At 35.5% G+C, this 21,770-nt stretch overlaps 1 protein-coding gene across 6 annotated transcripts in view; it reads right to left on the reverse strand.

Annotated features, from left to right (window-relative positions):
• Positions 1–21,770, reverse strand: part of DLC1 (DLC1 Rho GTPase activating protein) — a 214,348-nt gene that overhangs the window by 177,701 nt on the left and 14,877 nt on the right. For 3 of the 6 annotated variants that reach the window (XM_072928209.1, XM_072928207.1, XM_072928208.1), the window contains 2 exons: positions 19,686–20,850; positions 17,379–17,405 (listed from right to left, as the gene is read on the reverse strand). In XM_072928209.1, the coding sequence (XP_072784310.1) occupies positions 17,379–17,405; positions 19,686–20,738 (1,080 nt within the window). In that variant the 5' untranslated portion in view covers positions 20,739–20,850. The remainder of the gene's footprint in view (positions 1–17,378; positions 17,406–19,685; positions 20,851–21,770) is intronic. The other 3 variants (XM_030270324.4, XM_030270323.4, XM_072928206.1) reach the window with 2 other exon arrangements.

The following is a 21,770-nucleotide window of genomic DNA, read 5'->3' on the forward strand; positions in this document are numbered from 1 at the left end:
TGAAGGAAAATCTTTTTTCCACATTTATTTTGACTTTGCTTCCTTGAATCTTTGAATTATATGTTCTAGGAAAAGTCTGTATTGTGTCAATGAGAGTATTACTGTTATTTTCGGTTTATTAATAATTTCATTATTTAATTGCAGAAAGATTTAAGAAGAAAAACTGGGCTGTTGTGAGAAGAGCTGCCAGTTTTCAAAGGCAAGCACAGGACTCAGGGAAACATGGAGACTGAGAAGGACAGGTTATGGGCACTGTGGGCACAGGAGGAAAACTCTTCTCAGGTCCAGTGTGCAAGATGGAATTACTGAGTCAGTCATATCTCTTGTGTTCTGAGGTTAGTGTCTGATTTAAACCTCAGCTGATTAAAATCTTAGTGGAAAATCAGTGAGTAAAGCAGTAGGAAGGCATATGATCAGTTAGCTCAGTGACCAGGGTATTTAATGAAAAATTTAGGCTTCTGCAGTATTACTTATGTTTCAAACACTGCAAAAAGTTACTGTAACTACAAAAGGATGGGACAGATTATAGTAGATCTTAGAACTGATGGAAATAAAGGATGAAAAAATATTTTCTCTACTGTTTATGAGCATCATGGGAAGACCTTTACCAGCTCTTTGAAATCCAAATACATAGCTTCCAAGGATTCATAATGTTATAGTTTTGAATCTTTAGTGGGCTTATATAGTGTTACTATAAAATAAAAATTATGGCACTACAGAAATTCAATGCATTTAGAGACTGGTGCTAAGTAAAAGTGGAGAAACTATTTTAATTCTGGTCTTAGCAGTAATATTAAGGACTATGTCTCCTGGCCGTAATTATTTAAGTCAAGAGTATGATACCCTAATTATCTTATAAGATTAATGTGTAAGAAACTGTGGAAAATGAGAAGGAGCAGCTTTTTTTTGCTGTAACTATGAAGTGATATTTAAAAGTCCAGCAGTTAACTTGGTCTGATTTTCACAAATCCTCAGCTTTTGTATGAATTGCATTTTCAGTAGTTCAATCCTTCAAGTTAACAGAATAAAATAATTTACTTGCAACTTCCTTCCCATTAGTGAGGAAGTGAAATCAGTGAGTCTAGTCTCTGAATATGATCTGGTGAATTAAATTCAGGTTGGAGGAATCTAGGTACTGAAAATGGAGACACTATCATGAACAGATGCAAAAAACAGCTATTTGTAGAACTGATTCAGTGAGTGTTGGTAAACTGAATTACCAAAGAATAACAAAGAATTACTGTGGGGTAGGAAGCAGCCTGTATACATTAGAATTTGCTATCTGCATATTCCAGCTTAGGTGGATTGCAGTAAAGAATACTTCAAATATTAAATATTTTAAGCAAAATTTTATGCTCATATATCCATACATGTCAAAGTCTGGATAATATTTTGCATTTATAATTATACTTGCATGGAAATTTCTGATTGTTCTGTTTTTCAGTATCTTAACATGCACAAGCACATGCCATTTTAATAATTAAGCTTTTTTAAAGCAAAACAAAAATGATGTTTGCAATTATATTTCAGCTGGATTTTCCCAGATGACTCATTCCCTTTTGAAGCTATGTAATAGACAGCCTAGGGTATATCACTGTCTGCTTCCATGTACAGAAAAGAAGACATGATGCAGTAACAATAGCATGTCTCACCAAAAGTTATAAAGCCATCATAGAATGGAATATACATGTTTGTTTAAAAATATGCCCTAAATTAAAACAGTTATGTAATTTTTTAGCTTTATTATCCTTTATAATAAAATAATGTTTTGTTGATAATAAGCTGAAATGCCTCTCTTAATTTTAGAATCAATCCCTTACTTTTCTGGGTTAAAAAGTGACTGATCTTACTATGATTAACACCTCAGAAAAATGAATATTAGAAGTTTCCCAGTGCTGCACTGTGACCCTTAGTAATAAGATATTTCTTGAACAGACTTTTTTTTCCAAACATATATGTACATATATCTCATACTCTGTACTTAAAAGTGCAAATGTAACACTATAAATTTTTGTAAAAAGAATATCTACTGGTTATATCTTTGAAAATTGCTTAAGTCAGCAGAGCAATACTCTTTCATACTTATTATTTCTGTATATGTCTGCAAGGTAAACAGTAGCCATCATCTCCAGTAAATGTGCTGAGGAATTAAGGAAATTGATACATTCTTGATTGAAGCTTTAATAACTTCTTTAAAAATAATACTTCTTTTCTATATGATGAAACACTAAGATTACTATCTTAATACTTCCCTCATATTTTCCTATATAAAAAAACCGTAGAGCTGTTATGGTTATTTACCTTTCACAAAGCTAGAAATAACTAAACATTTGCTACATTTTTAAAGAACCATTTTAGATATGAGGCTTCTTAATATTAAAAGAAATAAGCTCTGTCACCATATTTTGTGACAAAAACATAAAACATCTTTAAAGGTCAGCATAGTTTTTGCATGAAATATGTCTGCAGAGAAAAAAAAGTGCTTGAGAAGGGGGAATGAGACTTTCAGAATAGTTAACTACAGAACAGCTGGCACAGATTAGCCTATGTCCTCATACAATCAAAATGTTTCTATTAGAGAACTTGAGATAACCAGCTTGAGAGTGTTTAAGTATTCTCCAGTATTTTTTTCTGAATTTAATCAAGCATTATCTCATGAGGTATGACTGCATTATCCCAGAGGAATTAAAGAATTACCAATCTACACTGTTATATATATATATTTAATATCAGGTTATTTGGTTTGATATTTATCTTGGTATAAGCCAACTTTCACTGGCTTAACTCACCATGAAAAAAACAGCTCAGGGGAAGAAGGAAACACATGAAAACTCGGGCTACTGATTCACTAGTGAGGCCAAAAGAGTGAAACTACAGTCTCAGAAACACAGAGCAGAGATACATGTCTGGAGAAAGGACCTGACTCAGGCCTCAGCCAGCACTGAAGCCAGCTGCAGTGACTTTCTAGTCACCACCAGCTGGCCTCCCCAAGGAAGAGCTGCACTGAGAGCACTGTGGGCTTAAGTGCATTCAAAGCATCTGATGGTGAGTGGTACTGGACTAGTGATTGCTCAACTTGAAGAGTAGGACATTTAAAATCCAAAAGTATTTCTTTCTGTACAGAAACTTAATGTTGAAATGAATGTTACTACTATCAAACACATCCTTCTGCATAGGAGAGAGAGAAAAAAGCATTATTGTTACAGAATTTCCAGTAAAATTGGAATTGCAGTTCCACCACTGCTTTTGTTAAATCCTGCTTCCTCTGACTCATAACAATGTGAGACATAAATGACAATATGGCTGTTTCACTAAGTCAGTGAGTTTATTAATAGGAGCAAAATACCATTTGGTTCTTCTTTGTTTAAAATATGAGATAATTGCTTTTATTATCAGGCTACTTTGATGACTCTTGATAAAATCTGAGGCCCTATGAAATAACCCAGTTTTTGCTAGCAACAAAATTAGGATTTCGCCAATCTGATTTGCATCCCTCTGTTATGTTTGTCACCCAGGCAAACAGGAGAAGCCTTTTCCTGCTACGACTTAATTTGTCTCATGTCCAGGGCACAGCTGATCTGTAGATGTTTATGCTTAAGAGGATAAATATCTTTAAATGTGCAATTGACTTGAATTGTTATATTGATACAACCTCAAAAGACACTGAGTATTTATATTATTTCGGAAAGAAGAAAGACATATAGAAAGCTGAAAGGAACTTCTCATACAGAGAATGAGAGAAAATTGCATTGGAAAATGAAGTTTCCTCAAGTTACTGTATGAAGACCTCAGAGTAACAGAAAGCGTATGCAAATGAGTAAGGGCATACCTATAAGATATTTTACATGAAGCTGCTAAATTTCATCCAAATCTGATTTGAAAACACAGGCACTATAAAAATAGGAGACTTGTCCTCACTGGGAACAAACCATGAGGTTTAATACAGAATAGAAGGAAGTGCAACAAACAGGAGGTATATTGTAGCTCTAAAAGATGTTAAGGCTCCTGGGGAAGTTTCACCTATGTATCTCAGGTAATTGCAAAGTTCTTATTACAACATTTCTTTTCATCGTTTTAATATAGCTAAACTCACATTACACATATCAAGGGAGAATATTAACTCCATTTAAAGATGTGAAAATGACAGACAAGGTAAGTATTTTCCCAAGGCTAAAGAAGAACTTGACCTCAGTAACAATACTGAGTACCCTTCTATTTTGAACCCTGTTTCTCTGATCAACCCATGGAGTGGTAACATTTGAAACTGTATTTAATGCTCTGGTCAGTGGGGTATACATAGCATACTGTGTTTGCAATGATTTTGACTGCTAGGGATGTTTCATTACTGCCTTTTTTGTTTCAGGCTCAGTTTTGACAGCGTAATCAAATTGGAAAAAAATATAAATCAGAAGGGGGTTTATTGAATACATGTATTATCTTCCTATATTTAACAACAGAAGCTTGGTTTTTTCATGTTTTCCCCTGATCCCTTTATCTCTAGAGATTTCCAAAGCAACTCTGTTTAGCTCCATGTTTATCAGATTTTTTTTTCTCCTTTTCCTGTGTGAGACAGGAAGCTGAGGGTTTTGACCTCATCTGTATCTTTCCCAGTGTCAGGAGGTGGTCTGTTCAAAAAGATTCCATGACACTGATCTCTTTCTGATTTATCAGATAGCTAGGTCAATAAATAGGTCTCTACTGTTTTTTCCACAGCTGCAAAATAACCAGTAGAGTCCTCTGAGAGCTAATTATCAAATCTTTTGAGTTTTTCTTTCAAGGAAGAAGCGCTATCTTTCTGGTTAGTAAATTCCATTGCAGTGTACTTTAGCAAAGACTGCCTAATTGTAGGAACTCTGGCTTACATGAGGAAGCTCATTTAAATAAAATGCTAAGATCTTTCTTAATACATTTTTCTATGTCCTTTTATCAGTATATATTTTCATAATCATGAAATTTTTACTTGTTAAAACTGGAGATCTCTTCCTTCTTAAAAAATTTTTCTCTGTCCTTCCATCAGTATATGTTGTCATAGTCACGAAACCCTTTCACTGTTTATAAACAGATTGTAGAGCAATTGTCATACCAAATGAATCCAGCAAGTGACAGAGAATAGGATTCTTCTGTATTACTTATGTTGTGAATGGTCAAGGTATGGTAGCAGACAATGAATGGGCATCATTTCAGATTTGTAGTTTTTTGTCCATATCCTCCTCACCAATTCACACAGTTTTTGTGCTGCTGTGGTGAGTAGCCATGTTCTGTCCCAGGTGAGGTGGTTCATTTGACATTAGATACAGATACCTATCTGAAATATCTCCATCACTGCCTAGAAGCATATTTTCTGACTCTCTGTTAGAGGGAATATGGAAAGCACCAGCAATTGCCAAGACAACTGTTTTTAAATATCTGGCAAAAGTAGAAGTAATCAATACACTCCTAAAAAATCATATCATAGAATCATAGAAGGGTTTGGTTTGGAAGGGACCTTAAGGATCATCTATTTCCAACTCCCTTGCTATGGGCAGGGACACCTTCCACTAGAACAGGCTGCTCAAAGCCACATCCAACCTGACCTTGAACACCTCCAGGGATGGGGAGTCCACAGCCTGTCTGGGCAATCTCTTCCAGTACCTCATCACCCTTATATTAAAGAATTTCTAATGTCCAATCCAAACCTACACTCTTTCAATTTAAATCCACTCCCCTTGTACTACCACTACATGTTCTTGTAAAATATCTCCCTCCATCTTCCCTGCACATCCGCTTCAAGTACTGGAAGGGTGCTACAGGGTCTCCACAGTGTCTTGTCTTCTCCAGGATGAACAATCTCAGCCTTCTAAGCCTGTCTTCACAGCAGGTATTTCAGACCTTTGAGAATTTTCTTTGCTTCCTTTGGACATACTCCAGTGAGTCCATGTCCTTATGTTGGGGTGTACTTATGTTGCATCCAGAACTGGATGCATTATTCCAGGTGGATATCTCATGGGAGTGAAGTAGAGGGGGACAATCTCCTCCCTTGACCTGCTGGTCACACTTCTTTTGGTGCAGCCGAGGACACAGTTGGCTTTCTGGCCTGCAGGTGCTCATTGCTGGCTCATGTTGAGCTTCTTATCCACCATCAGTCCTAAATCCTTCTCCTCGGGGCTAGTCTCAATCTGTTCTCTGCCAGCCTAAATCTGTGCTTGTGATTGCCTTGACCTAGGTTCAGGACTTAAATATCTGTCTACAAAAGGCCAGTCAATAGGCTGAAACTTGCAAAAAAATCTTCAGAACACATCCAAACTATCTTTACACTTGTGTTTGTGATAGTTTCTGCACATTATATTATTTCAACTGAGATATTCCTTTTGTAAGTTACATATATAATATTATTGTACTGACTACTTAAAATATGCATAATAATAATTATTTTGCCTGAATGTTATGTTCTTAAAGCATATTGTATTGGAATTCAAGAAACTGCCAAGTCCTAACACCGGCTCTACCTTTGACTGAGAATAGTAATTCCTCTGGTTTTATTTATTCATGCTTACACTGATGTTGTTATTAGGAACTCTTCTCCCAGACTGCTAAATTTTAGTTATATTCCCTAAACAACAAATCAAAAAATTCAGGGTATTTACTGGAGATTATGTGATAAATATTATACACTCTTTTTAACAAAAAGCTTCTACAAAGATTATTTCTTGCAATTCTTAGGCTGCCTTTTAAAACACAAATAATACACAGATGGATATAATTTATACAGAACAGAAAAAACTAGAACAAATGACTACTTATCTTAGTTCCCTACAGAACACATGAAGCAATAAAATCACAAAACAACTGTTCCACATACTGCCAAAAATGATCAAAAACCACTGCCACATAATATGTGTGCATACAACATGGGGACTCACAGAGAAAGGCAAAGTTTTATGCTTTGGTCATGGTAGGAAAGACTAATCTTACTATTTGTCGTGGAGTAATGGGAATCACTCAACCAGAGAATGAACAATGTTATCAAGTAGATGCCATAGATTCCTCATGACACAGAGCCTCCTCACACATTACTGAGTTAAGTCACACTCCACACTTTCCCTGCCTGCTGAAACTGTGGCCTGGGTGTAAATCCCAGTTTATGTTAAATAAGAAGGAGCAATTCAAATTAGACAAATGGCTCAAATTCAAAATACTCACTAAAAACTACACTATAGTATTACAGAGTCTTACACGCAACAGTTTTTTCCCTGTCTGTACAGAATTAAATTTCAAATTGAATCCAATAGCTATATACCAATGAAGGAAATGTTAGGCTTCCCCACAGTAAACAAATAAAGATTCATCAAATACATTGTGCACAAACATTTCCTTTTCATTTTTGATTAGCATAGCCCCTCACAACCCACCCCCAACTGCCTTGGAATGACCAGAGAGTACAGCCATTTCTAGCTGTTAAATTTCTCTTTTGTTTTGAATAATTAGGGACAGTAGCAGGGATAAAACCATTCCTATTTTCAGCTCTCTTAACACTTGATCTTTAATAATCCCACAAGCCATTTTTGGTGAAGAACATGTTCCTAGAGGGAAGAAATCCATCCATTCTCTTTTAGTCTGCTTGTACAGACTAAAACAGTTGATTTTCTATTCCTCCTGTACAAACAAACTTTACCTTTGATGCTCACAGCTCTGTCCTTATCAAAGACTAAAGTTAATATCAATGGCAGTGGTGGGGGTTATTACTTGCTTTACTATTGGGTCCTACTACCAAAGGCCTAGAGAAAGGAACCAGAGTTCCTTTCTACCATAGGCAGTAAGAGCAAAATAAAGGTAATTTTGTCAGAAACAAAAAAACCCACCAAAAACACAAACAATAAAAAAAACCCTCCACCTAAAAAAAGCCCCAAAGGACTAAACAACACAAACCCTAGTACAAAAGACAGTCTTCTTGCTACCTCTATTTCAAACACACATAAAAAAACATTTCAGTGCTTATACTGTGTAATATATATTTCTTCACTCCTCACTGAGTTTATGTTTACATTAGATTCCCTGTCTACATTCCCAGTGGTACACAATTTTGCTTTAAAAAAAGTTTTATACTGAAGTGGAAAAGAACATTGACTTGTAAAGTGCTGGGAAGTGCACATCAGGAGGATGCATTCATGGAGAGCTGAACAGCTGGCCAACAGAATGAACACATTACCACAAGACTACTGGGAATTAGTGAGAGAACTAGAAAGCACAAGTACAGGAAGAAAATATTCTTTACTAGTTTTACATTGCATCTGATACATTTCAGACAGATAAAGCAAAACCTATAAAAATCTCAAGAGACTGGATAGTTTGTTTAGGGGCTAACTCTCTATTATATAGATAGAAATCTATATTCTTCTACCAGGGAATATTTATCAAATTCACCTAAAAGGAAACTGTGATGTACTGATCTATTTTAAAAATCTGTCTTCAGAAGATTTTTTTTATTGTAGTCATTGTTCCCTAAGTCATAACAATTATGTATCTTGCAACCAGTTTGTTTGGTGTGGAGGACAGAGTTTGACATTTTCACATTGCAAATGATGGGAATGTGAAATCCTTTGGCAATGTCTTTCAGTTCATACTTCTTGCACTGTGCAGATATTTATCTGCTACAATCTGAGGTACATTTTTTTCCCTAATATCTTAAAATTTTTCACTGACTATTGATAATTCCAAAATACATTTTTATTTTGTGAGTCAATGTATTAGAGCTATCATATCTGCCCTGCAGCTATCAAATCAGAGAGCGCCCACTTAATCTCAATATCTGATATTATTAATCTCTCATGATTTATATCATGTCACTCAGCAAAGACCCTTCAAAATAATGCTCCTGGACCAAACTAAAACAGGACAGTGCATACATACCTTAACCCACGGGCACAAACGTAACTAAAACCTTCTGTTTTCCTGAGAACTGCAACTCACATTTTAAAGTTCAGGTTGTTAAATAACATTCAGTTGAATGCTCATAGTATAATTTGTAATTGTCTCCTCTTGGAATTGTAGGTGGTTTAACACTTACAATTTACCAGTAAGAAAGATTATAGAACAGCTTAAAACTTAGACCCATTCATTTCACAGTTATACAATTTTGCTGAAACAACAGTATCTTATCTTACCACATGCAGACAAATAGAAAAGTTATACAGATATCCAAAATAGATAGAATTAGATAGAATAAATTTAAAATACAGATTTGAATTACCAGATTAAAGAATTCAGTAACAATTTTAGTTTTAAAAAAATCACATATTGTACAATTTTTCTAGTTCAGAGACTCAGAATTATGAAAGCATCTTTGATAGGCCTATTTAAGATTAAGCATCTTCAGTCAAACACCCTGAACAGAGTGGTAAAAAAGGTAGAAATAGATTAGGCAGAAAAGCCGTTCAATTATAATAAGAATGGTAGATAGAGTTTTTTCAGCAAATCAGATTTTTGAATTAAAACGAAAATTTTGACAACTGCCTTGAACACCAGGCTTTCTAATCACACAAATATTATTTTGGTAGATGGGATAAAAAAATCCATCTAAGCAGCAACTAAGAATCAGCCCCCGTAGTTCTTGAGGATTCTTGATGTGCATTAAAAGCAAAAGTAAAATGTATCCACAAAATTCATGAAAGAAAGAAATCAAGCAGAAACAACAAACAGAAGTCAAGCTTGTGTACTCTGACATCTATTCCTGAACTCTTCTCTTTTTCTGTCTCCCAGGAATTGCTTGCATTGTTTTCCAGCTGTGTATTCATATGAATACTCAGAAGTGATATTCAGATTTACAGATAGGTTGCTTCATATTTTAAGTTACTTCAAGAATCAGGGGGGATATTTTTGGTGGTGGCACCTTTTCTTATTTTCTAACTTTTTTCCTCCCCCTGCAGTTGCAGAGCTGTGAATTTAAGGAAGTACACCTATACTCAAAGTAAATAAATTTCTCGACTAACTACTTTTTTTAAAGCCAGTACTGTAATACTAATTAAAAATGGAACTATAATTTAAAAACCTAATAAATTTTTAGCTGTAAGGTCTATGAGGTCATGTCCCCCAAGTAACATGCTTTAGCAACAGTGAGGTGACGTTATTAGAGGTCACAATCAGAACTCAGAGTTTCACAGATGGTCTATTAACTGAGCTACCCCTCTTCCGAGAGCACAAAAATTTCATAAGTTTTTACAACACTCCCTTAAAACGGAGGTCGGTGGAAACCATTGGGACGGAAAATCCGTTGCTATTTCAGTTGTGTATCTGGTAGATGGAAAATTTTTCAAGTCTACACAGATGGTAAATAAATTTCTGCTACATGAGGCAGTTCCTGGAATAAAGAAATTTTCTCAAATAACAAGTGCCAATATTTTTTCAGCTAGACTTATTTTTAACTTTCCCAAGGACTTGTTGAGAGAGCTGGAGAAGTGTCCTTTCACCTTCAGAATCCTGGTCTAACTCCAGAAATAGCTTCTAATGTTGTTCTCAGCATAGATGAATTTTCTTTACACTCAAAAAGACATTTCAAAGCAAAGATCAAAGCTCCAGAATTATATGTTGCTGCTGGTAAACATTCCTTCTGAACAGAGCGGCTAAAAAGTAAGAAATTTCTATTTAAACCCTTAGACAATCATCAGTGACTAACAGTGCTGACATTTAAACCGTCGTTATTATGCTTCATGAGGCAATGCTGTTGACACAAGAGTTTGTCCTCCATGAACTAAATGTCATGGAAAGGCTGAGAGAGAGAAAGAGAGACCAGAACCAGGGACTCAGTCACTACAGACTCCACCCACTAAAGAATCTGTGAAAAAAACCACATAATATTTAGGATTGAGTACACATTTTAAGCAAGTGAATGAATGCTGGACAAGAGGTCTAGGAACCACTACCGCTACTACAGAACTAGCATTTGAGAGTATTTGGGACCACTCTTCCCTCATACCAAAGTGGAGCAGAGTCATGGAAGTCACTCACACGTTTTGCCAACAACTTCATATTCCCTTCCTAATCTCTGCATGTGACTACAGAGCTCTACATGGCTGCTGCTTTGAAATCAAACCCTGTGAAATGATGACACTTGCAAGGAATAAAATACACATTATTTTCATGTCACCAAGTAATCTTTCCCTTATATGCACATAAGCTCCAAATGGTTAAAATTCTCAATATTTTACTCAGGTTTGTACATGAAGCAGGGAAAAAAGCCCCCAAACAACAAAGCATTTGTAAAAAGGCAAGAGTATAGAGGGAAGAATCAATGTTCTTAACACCCTCATTAGAAGACTCTCGATGAAAAAGGAAATTTTTTTTGTGTCTGGCAGAGAGTATGGATGAACTAGAGAAAAAAAATATATGGACATTCTAATCTAAGGCTACTGTTACTATTCCCAATAGAGCAAAATTCAGGAATATATGTATTTTTTTCTGAATCTGATTAAAGCTGGTTTCTCCGTTGTCATAACTATTCCTGTGCTTCAGTCTGCAAAAGCACAAGCCATCAATTTAAAACATATCTTGCAAAAAAGCTACAGTAAAAACTCAAACACAACATTTCTGAAAGCTTAATAAAATGTTTGTGAAATGTGATAAATTATGCGTCCTGAAGAAGACTTATGCACAAGAATATGAATCAAGGTACTACAAGTTATTAATATAGAAAGTATTGATATAGAAGAACTTCTTAAATTGTCTTTGATACTAGTAATATTGAAAAAGACCTGGGAACAGAGTGGTCCACTGGGAGTTGTTTTCATGAGCTGAGAAATCTTCATGTAATTAAGAGCTGAATTCTCACTTTACATAGAAAATCAATTGTTTTTCACATCTTTATTTTCTAGTCTTATCCCACATCTAAGGTAGTGGAAAAAGGTCATGAGAGACTATCTCTTATTTACTCTCTGAAAATGTTGCTTCCTATAAAAAGCCAAAACAGTACAGTGTTCATTTATCACTTGATCATCTTGTCATCATCTACCAAGCAGTAGTATTTGTAAAAAGGAGAATTTAACATGCTGGAACAAATTCAGTAGATGTATTGAGGTATAATACGCACATAGAATCACTACTAAATCTGTGTGAGATAAATACAGTTTGGCATTTATCAGAAGAAAAGTGTTTTTCAGGGAATCTGAGTGTAGGAAATTAGTTTGATTTAGATTACCAAAGTTTGGGTTCTGACCATGCTATTTTATTTTCAGTGTAATAAATGTGTCAGCTTTTAAAATATTTTGAAGCTAAAATTACATGCAACACAAGCCGTGAGCTTTAGCACTGCTGAATTTTTTCATGCCTTCATATCAAACAGCCATGAATCACATATCAATGACTTGTAGTGTATGCAAACCATCTTTTTTTAAGAAGGTTGAGGATACCATCCAAGAGATTAAAATACATAGTGCAAGAATATAATCAATTCCTTAAAGATCTTTTTTGTTGGTTAGATGAGATAATACATTATGAAAATATTCAGGATATTCAAATAGAAACCTTGGTTTAATTGGATGTGCTGTGTGAAAAAAAAGTTTAGAAAGGAGGCAACTTACAGAAAAAGATAAAGCATAAATACATATTTAACATAAATATATATCTATTTAACATAAATACATATTGTGTTTGCTATTCTAAGTCCTACGTTAACATGACAGTGCAAAGACAGTGTGAAACTTCAGATATGACAGTTATTGCTGTAATATTGAAGGACATCCTCATGTTACAGGGAGCCAATTTCTCATTAGCTTTGTGTGCGTAAACCAAGTTCTTATGTGACAGGGTTGTGAAAAGCAGCAAGGATCTGGTATACATTTGTCATACATTTACCTCAGCGCACACAGATGCTCACACATCTGTATTCCTGACTAGATTTTTTTAAAAGGAGGAAGAATATCCCTCTAAATTTGAATTCATGACCTTTTTTGGCCATATCTTCTGGAGCTTGGAATAGCTTTTGGCAGCAGAAGCACTATTGTTTCATTTTGTAAAGCCATATTCAATACACCATGTGTATTTATTGTGGCATAAACATTCTTGTCTTTACAAACCTCTTATGCCACCTTTGAGAGAGAGCAGTGAAAGGAAATAAGCATGAGCAACACATTTTAGGTGCTTTAATCGTAGGTACCATTACGGTGGGAAGCAAAAAAAAAAAAAAAAAAAAAAAAACCACCAAGAAATAAAGTCCCACAATAAGCTTTGCAGATGGCTTCTACCTTACTGCAGTTCAGCTCACAAGAGAGGTTCTCTTTGCTTGCTTTTTACTATTGCATGGGAATTGGTCAGATGCCTGTGGACTAACCCACCACCAAATTTCCCTGGTCAAGTACTCCTTGACAGCAGTGGCAAAACCTACATTGCTGTAAAGCCTCAGCTGCCAGAGCTGGCCAGGGTTGGCTGATCTTTGCTGTCTCCTTCTTTGACACAGCAACACAAAAAACCTTTTACTTTTAGCACAGGTCATGTCTGTAGTAAACAGTTGTGCTTAAAAAAGCTGTTCTGCCACTGCTATGGTATCAAAGGCTCTTTAATATAGGTGGCAGTGCTCTAGTACTGTCTTTTCTGATTACTTCTGTAAGCACTGGTTTTGGATGGAAGTTGGATCTCAGTGTACCTCTTAGGTCTCTCTGTTTTCACTTGAAGTTTATTTCAAAGTGAGCATTGTGCATGTGAAAGTGCGAGAGGAAGATCTAAAGGGAGCAAATTCCTTTTATAAAAATTTTTATATTTAACCAACAGAAAAGTGTGTTGTGGGCAGTGATGTCATGTAATCCAGGGTGTTTTGTCCAAGTGACTTAACTCCACTTCCCGTTTGTTAGAGGTTTTATGTACTATTCATTCCTTCCAAAACCGCTTCCCTCAAAAGTTTGATGTTAATTAAAAATCTGATGTCATTTTAGCAAGTGATCATTAGCCCATTTAACATGACCTATCACTGACTATTTATAGAGTGTAGACACTAAATAATTGGCCAGTAAGGAGTTTTTAAATATTAATTTTAAAAACAAAACTAAAAATACTTTAGAAGTTTTCTTCCAATCAGTACTGCAGAACTTGACAAAACTAGAAATCTCTTGAGTACACACTGCATGAAACTAAAGCTCTCTAGATGGTCCCTAGAAGCATGTAGATGACTTTGGTCAAACTTTGGTGTGTGTGACTACAAACTGCTTATAAATACAAATACTTTCATGACCATTTTAGGTAGCTCAGCTCTGAGCATAATTTGATGTGCAACAGCCTCTTGGTTTGCAGTATAGACAACACTGCCTTGAAAATTTATTGCTGAACACTGTCACAAAAATGTGCCAAAGTAAAATTTGCATAAAGGTTATACTGTATTGGCCTGGCAATCATCCCATCCTGTTCTCAACTTGTTTTAAATACTTTTCACATTGTTTGAAATACATCATACTTCAGTCCAAACATAAAGGAAGTCTGTCGGAAAGCATTCTTTAGCTTCCCAGATGGAGATAATATTTATGGTATATATTCGTGTGAAAGTAATAGAGAAAATTCGAGGCCATGTAACCACAATAATAGGAGTGCTTTATGACCACTTTCTACTAATTACAATAGGAAATACATATAATTAAAAAAAATGTAAATCTAACTGTTTCAGTCCATTTATGTTTTTGAACCACATTTTCATTTTTAAATGGTAAATTTAGAAAGCAAGTTTTTAGTGCAGAAAAGAGAAACAAATATTCATGACAGCCAAGAAGGTTTCATTTTTTTTCAAATAAATCCTACTATTTGTTTTTCTTCACTTGCATCTCTTGCCAGATTCTTCCCAATGCCTTCAAAACCATGACTGTTTAATAGCAATGTGCAAATGCAGCAAATTCCTTGTGGTGAAGCAACTGTGGATTTCAGTAATAATTGCCCACTGTACTAATACTACAGAATGTAGCTCTGAGTTGTGGGTAGGAGCTAACCTTTCAAAAGCTATTGTGGCTTAAGATCTCTCACCAATTATTGATAGTGCTCACATTCGCTGTATGAATTTTGATAAACAGATCCATGCTCTTCTCTAAAACCTTTAGAAAGTTTGAGAATCTTAAAAAAAAACCTATATAAAGTTTGAAAATTATAAGAGATGCAGAAATGGAACAAAAAATTTCCAAATTTCACACCTAATAAAATAGATTTCCACTGTTTGAGAGATCATATTTTAAAAGAGATGATAACATTTCCAATATTTGCATTTGCCATTGTCCTTTACAAAACTAAGAAAATAATGTCTTAGATGCCAAGATTATATTATCTATCTCTGTATATGAAAGTGAAGCTACTCTGGCATAAGTGCAGGTCTGAATTGTACAAGAAATATGGTTAGAGAACCATATGAGTTGAAGGTAATTTTACTATGATAAAATAGTAACCTCTATAGTAACTAGCATAGTAACTTCCTAACTTGCCCCAGAAATCATAGTCTTAGCATTGCGAAACAGAACATATTTCTGATGGTAATGGAAGAGAGTCAGCCTTCACATCTCATGGACATGCACAATAATCAAGAAGTAAATACAGATGGAAAAGTCTGAATTCAAGTAAGCAATGGTTTTGCTTTTTCACATTAGTATAATTATAATTGTTGAAATAAAGAAATAAAATTTATTGCAACAGTACAGGTAATGTAAAACCAAGTTTTAAAAACTCATAGATTTCCAGTGGGGAAAAGGCACTCTTCCAAGGACATGCATTATTCCAGTGAACCTTCTACCCAGGCCTCTTCTGACATTTTCTGCCAGTCTCGTGTTAATCTTACTCTTTAATTAATTTTCATCATATTGACACTGGAAGCTGTTGTTATGCTGACATTGGCTGTGTCCTTAAGCATCATTTGCAAATCACACAATATTTGATCTAGAAATCTGGGTTAAAGTAGCAGCAATAATAATGAGCATCAGGAATAGCCCTGACTCTCATATTCTCTGGCCTTGCAAGAATGACTTTGAGATAAAATTATTTATTTGAAACTGGAAATCTTCTAAGCAGACTGCCATGAGAAAGTACATTGTTCTACAGGAGAAAAATGACAGTCACAGTGGTTTCTGTAGTTGTTTTCTTCCTATTTATGTTAAATGATCTTTCGGAATAAAATCTAAGAGCAGGAGGGATGGTGGAAGAGCAGTGAAATATACAGAACAAGCCAAAATTTGTTTTTTAAGTGCTATTAACATTTTGCTAATGTTTCACCTTGTTTTTAAACTTGTGGATTTTTATTCAAACTATTTAGAGCCACACTTTACAACGTTGATTTTCTACTCCTTTACTGATTCATCATTTAAAAGAGCTGTCTGAGTCTTATTTTAAAAACTGCATTTATAAAATGCTGATTATTGCTGGCTGCAACAGCACAGCTGTAATTGTGCTTGGGAAGTGAGTGCAGAGAACTTACTGGGAAACTATATGCCTCAACCCACCTTTTTATGCTGGTGCTGAATAAAGTAGTTCTTTTTTGTCTTGGAAAAGAACTGAAATTAATTTTTTAGGGTACTGCTGCGTTTGTGAATCTTCTCAATATGCCCCAGCAGGGATTTTCCTGTCTTTGCTTAAGCTTGATGAGATGAGCAGCTTGGAGAAAACATAAAATGGAGCACATACAAAAATTTGACAGATTCCGTATGAGATAATGGCCATTTTCTTACACATACAAATCAGAGCATAATAATTAAATAGTCTCCTTTTGTTGGTATTCTCTTAGTACTTGGTGGTCTTCCAGTTTTATATAATACTATTTGCTAAAAGCTCTGTTGATTTTTACATATGAACATACATGTGAGCTGTTTTGATACCACAAGCACTGCAGTTTGCTCTTTAGTTCCAAATATTATTTCATGTGCAATTCTGTGAAGTGACTATTTTAAAATCTAAATTTATTTAACCCAAGAAAGCATACAGAAGGGTCTAGCTGGTTTATCCACATATAGTTAATCCATTTATGTTTCTACTACTGGGAACCATTAATAATGATAAATTTCATGTTGTGGAGGAACTGAAATGATTATCAAATCAGGAACAACAGGAAAGCTTAATTATTTTGTATCTTTCAATTAGACCTAATATCATTAACTTCTTACAATTAAATTCAGGTCCTTCCTATTTCCGAGTCTTAGGAAGTCTTTCTGAGAATGCGAAGGCAAAGAAGGAGCTGTGCTTTGAACATTTGAACCCTGTTGACTTGAGGGAGCAAAGAATGCTGCAACAGCTGGACGTGTTTGCAGAAAGCATCTTCAGTGTCAGTACATCCATCATGACTAAAGCAATTTACTGCAATGGAGTTAGTGCTGGTCAAAGATGCTAAACTTTAAGCCCTTAAGCCCTCAAACCTGCATCCGTCTGGAGTGTAAGCATATCAGATCCACAGTGTCTCTCACCTCAGCTCTGGATTGAAGACAGCCGATCTGAAGATAAGAGGGAAGGTCATGCTCTATTGCCACAATTAAAAACAGTTTAAAATATGTTAACGAGGAACAGATTTGAAAAAGAATTTAGTACCAGCAAGAGCAGAAGTCTACTCAAAGGTCCTAAGTTTTAGCTGTCATGAAAATGCCTGAAGGTCAGCACCTTCCTGCGATTACCCAAGGTGCTACCTGAAGATTTGGGTGCCCAAATACCTTTAGCAATTCACTTCCATCTGCCTTTTCCCATATTCTGACCTTTATGGGCACATGATTATGTGCAACTATAATTGACACTGAGCATTAATCAGACACTGGTGTGTTTTAGGCCTTAACTGCACTGTTTGAACTGCTGACCTTGAGAGAAAAGGTTTTATATACCATTCCCAATCTTTTAAGTCTTCCTGTCACTGCAAAGCAAATACTTGGCTTTTATGGATGTATTCAGTTTCAAGTCTGCAGTTTTTCTAATGTTTTCTTAAAATTACAAAAGTGGCTTTCAGTGTAAGTTTGTAAACGTGGGCACATTTTTCATTGCACACTACTACCAACACAGGCAGACTTTTTTAAAACAGGGCATGGTTAGATATAAGTGAGAAAATCCCTTATGCAGGAATGTTGCTTGTAGAAGTGTCCTGTGAACTTAGAGATAAATAATACCACAGACAACAACAGATCGTATCTTTTCTCTTTTACCATTCATGTTACAGTGGTTGGCAAAGATTTCTTTAACCAAACTAGAATGAGGTCTCCTTGAGATTTATAGACTCCATCCCCTTTTACATTGCACACAATTGTGCAGTAGTTGCAGCCATGTAATGCTCAAACTTGAAGAAACTCCTTGTTTTTCTCCTTTTTATGCTCATCTTCTTTCTTAGTTTTTCTCACTATTGTCTCTGTGGAATTTTTATTGTCTGTCCTTTAAAATATTTAATGGCACAAACACAAATCATACATACATTCTCAAATATTATTCTCATGAGTGTACATTTAAATAATGATATGAAATGTACATATCAATGTATAGTTACATTAAGTAACTATACCTAGAAAGAAAATTTGATGCCAAACTAAAGCAGCTGAGAAATTATTATAATAGTCAATTAGTTCTCAATTACAATGTCAATTTGATTAATTTTTTAAAACTTGAACCATTTTCATTACCATTTCTGGTACTGGTAGTCATATTTTGTTTCTTATTTGTAATTCTGAGAGATTTAAACAGTTACTGCATTAACTGTGTTTGCATAAATTATCAAAAGAAGACTGGCTTGGAGGACTTCTGAAACCTTTGGCAAAACTTGCTTACATCTTCTCACCATGTTAACCTAGTGTTACTATTACCAGAGTCTACACAAGGAAGCAATAGCCAGCAGGTCAGGATGCTGTGTGGGCATGAAGTACTTCAGATATGTGAATTTGTGCTTCAATGACACAGCTACCGAGGCACTGCAGCTGACAGATAAAACCCACACAATTAAAAGAAACCAGATGTAAAAAATAAAAACCAGACAAAAAAAGCTGAATGATGCCAAATAAAAAAAAAGGCAGAGAGAAGTAAACAATTACAAATAGGTTATTAGCTAGAATAAGCAGCATAATTGGGAAAGCCAGACTTTAAGATAAATTCCACAGTGCCACAATCAGCACATCTCCTTCCATTAAAGCCATTAAATCTCTCCATTAAAATTTTGTAATGATACTCTTCCTTACTTGTGAAGACAGTGAAACTCTCTGGTTGCTTTAAAATTACAAAATACGGTTTCAGAACCAGCAATATGTGTTTTCGCAAGAACATATTCTCATGGAGCTGAGCTACAGACCAAAGAACTACGACAAAATATTTCCTCTCTTTTTTTTTTATCTCTTTTAAATTCTTGTTGCACTTTTCCCTTGTATTCTCTTTTTCAATAAAGCTTCCAAACCCCTGGACTCAATAAGTTTTCCTAAGAGGAATCAAATAATGATAGCAGTAGAAAACCAAAAAAAGAAAACAGGTACTCATTTATCCTTGAACAGCATATATGAAATATATAAAATAATATACATAAAGTAAATATAAGGTACCATCCCAATTCACAGCTCAGCCACTTTCAGATCTTAAAAAAAGCTCCTAAAAATCAGTTGCTGTATAGATATATTTGTCTTGAAACTGTTTGAACCTGATAAATTAATGAAACAATCATTTTTTCTCTCCAGTTAATTAATTAGGCACAGAATCACCATCATCAGAAATTGGACAAAATTATTTGAAAAACACTCTGCACTCTACAAGCACCCTACCTTTCTTTTGCGCAGTTTCACTTGATTCTCTGAATTGTCGTGTGTGGTCAAATGATTCCTTACATCTAAACACTGAATGTCTTCTGCTGAACTGACATTTGAAAGGCATTTGTTTTCAGGGGCCACTTGAGGTTCCGTGAAACCACTTTTATCCAGACCATTTTCCACTGCAAGGATGCAAGAGCAAGGAGGAGATTGCATAAGGCTGTTGCTGGGTTGCACTGCTGAGCAGAGCTGTCCATCACTACTGGTGTATGATTCAGAAGAAATCCCACTCTCTACCACATTGCACTCAGACTTTCCAAGCCCATCTTTGAAAGCATCAGATTTCCGGCGCTGTTGTGCAATTACAGCAGTATGAAGCAGCTGCTTCCCAGACATAATAACTTGTTTCACATTTGGAGAATTGATACAATTTTCCTTCTCTACAACTACTACTTCATTTGAGACTTCATAATTACAAAGCTCCAGGCTTTGACCAATGCTGCCACAAACACCTTCTTTTGTCTCCTCTTTAGGAACTGTGTCACAGCCAGGTTCCTCACTTATATCTCCACTGACTCCAGATGATTCAACTGCCTTGTTACCCTCTGTTATTGGCACCATCTGTGTTAAGGAGCCTGCTCCATTTAAGCTGTGCCCTTCATCTTTGGGTTCGCTTCCTACAGCAGTGATGTGGTAATTAACACTCTCCAGGCTGAGTGCAGAATAGTCATCATTGTCATCAGACACATGGACTAGAGTTTCTGTGCTCGCCTCCAGAAAGTATTCCTCATCCTCATGGTTATCATTTTCATCCACCTCCTTTGAAACATTTCCCAGTTGCTTTTCAGGGAAGCCAGTCAGTTCTCCACTATAGCAGCACTCTGGAAATGAAGCACATTTTTCTTTCCGGTCCATGCTCAAAACCTCATCTTTTTCCATACTTGTCTGCAAGTTATCAGCCAGAAGTCCGTGACGACATGCTGTATTATACTCCACAGGCTCCAAAGCCAATCCCATCCACTGGGTCACATGCTCTTCCCAGCTTTTCTTTCTGATTGCTAGAGACATGTCATAACAGTTCAGCAGCAGACTGCAATGTACCTTCCACAGAGGACCAGAGGAGATGTCATGGCTGCTGTGCACTGCTCCTGAGGGAGAAAAGGTTTCATCATTTTAACATCTGCAAGAAATAAAAAAAGACTGTGTTATTGAATCAACTCCAAATTTAAAAAAAAAAAAAAAAAAAGGGAAGGAACAGTTTAAACAAAAGTGTAAAACAAGATAAGACTGTGGGACCAGAAGGACAGCAATTAAAAGACTGTTTTGTTTAAAGTTTTAATACTTTTCATACAAAACTTGACTGCACTCATAATTCAGTATAACATTTTTTTCTGATTACTTTCCAATATCAAGTAAACAAAAATGATATAAACAGGCATATGGACAAGCAAGTAGCTCCAGAGCCAAAATTTTACAACACGCTCTGCTTAACTGTTTCTCTCATAAGATAATAATTTAAATGGATATAAATGACATTATCTTACAGTTGCTTTGTAACTTTATTTCTTCTGCATACACAGATACCTGTGGAGTGCAGAATTCTGGCTGTTTCTCAAAGAGTTAGAGAACAATTGAGGGTTTTTTCCATATTTACCAAATGTATAAACTACTTATCTTCTGAGTATCTTTGGCCCATTCAGTGGCTCTTATTTTTATTGTTACTATTCATTCTCTTCAGGCCAGGTTGTAATTACAAGTGTTACATGAAACTGCAGGGAAAATCAGTTATTGTGTGGTAATAAAAAAATAATAAATCATAGAATCATAGATAAGCTTGGGTCTGAAGGAGCTTTTAAAGGCCATGTAGTTCTACCCTCTAAAATACAACACTTGGAAAACCACTTTAAGTTTTTGGTTTATTTCCTCATTCAAATGCATTATAAAACCTGAACCCTGCTACACACTCCCCCTTGCTGAATATATTAATGATTTTCTAGTGCAATGCATGGAGAAAACTGTTATTTAGAACAGGGCTCTCCAGAAGGGTAGATTGTGAGTCAGCATGGTTGGCTGTAGCTTTGCCACTCACCTGGACTGCCT

The sequence above is a fragment of the Taeniopygia guttata genome, chromosome 4 (genome assembly GCF_048771995.1).
Source record: "Taeniopygia guttata chromosome 4, bTaeGut7.mat, whole genome shotgun sequence".
Classification (NCBI taxonomy): domain Eukaryota; kingdom Metazoa; phylum Chordata; class Aves; order Passeriformes; family Estrildidae; genus Taeniopygia; species Taeniopygia guttata.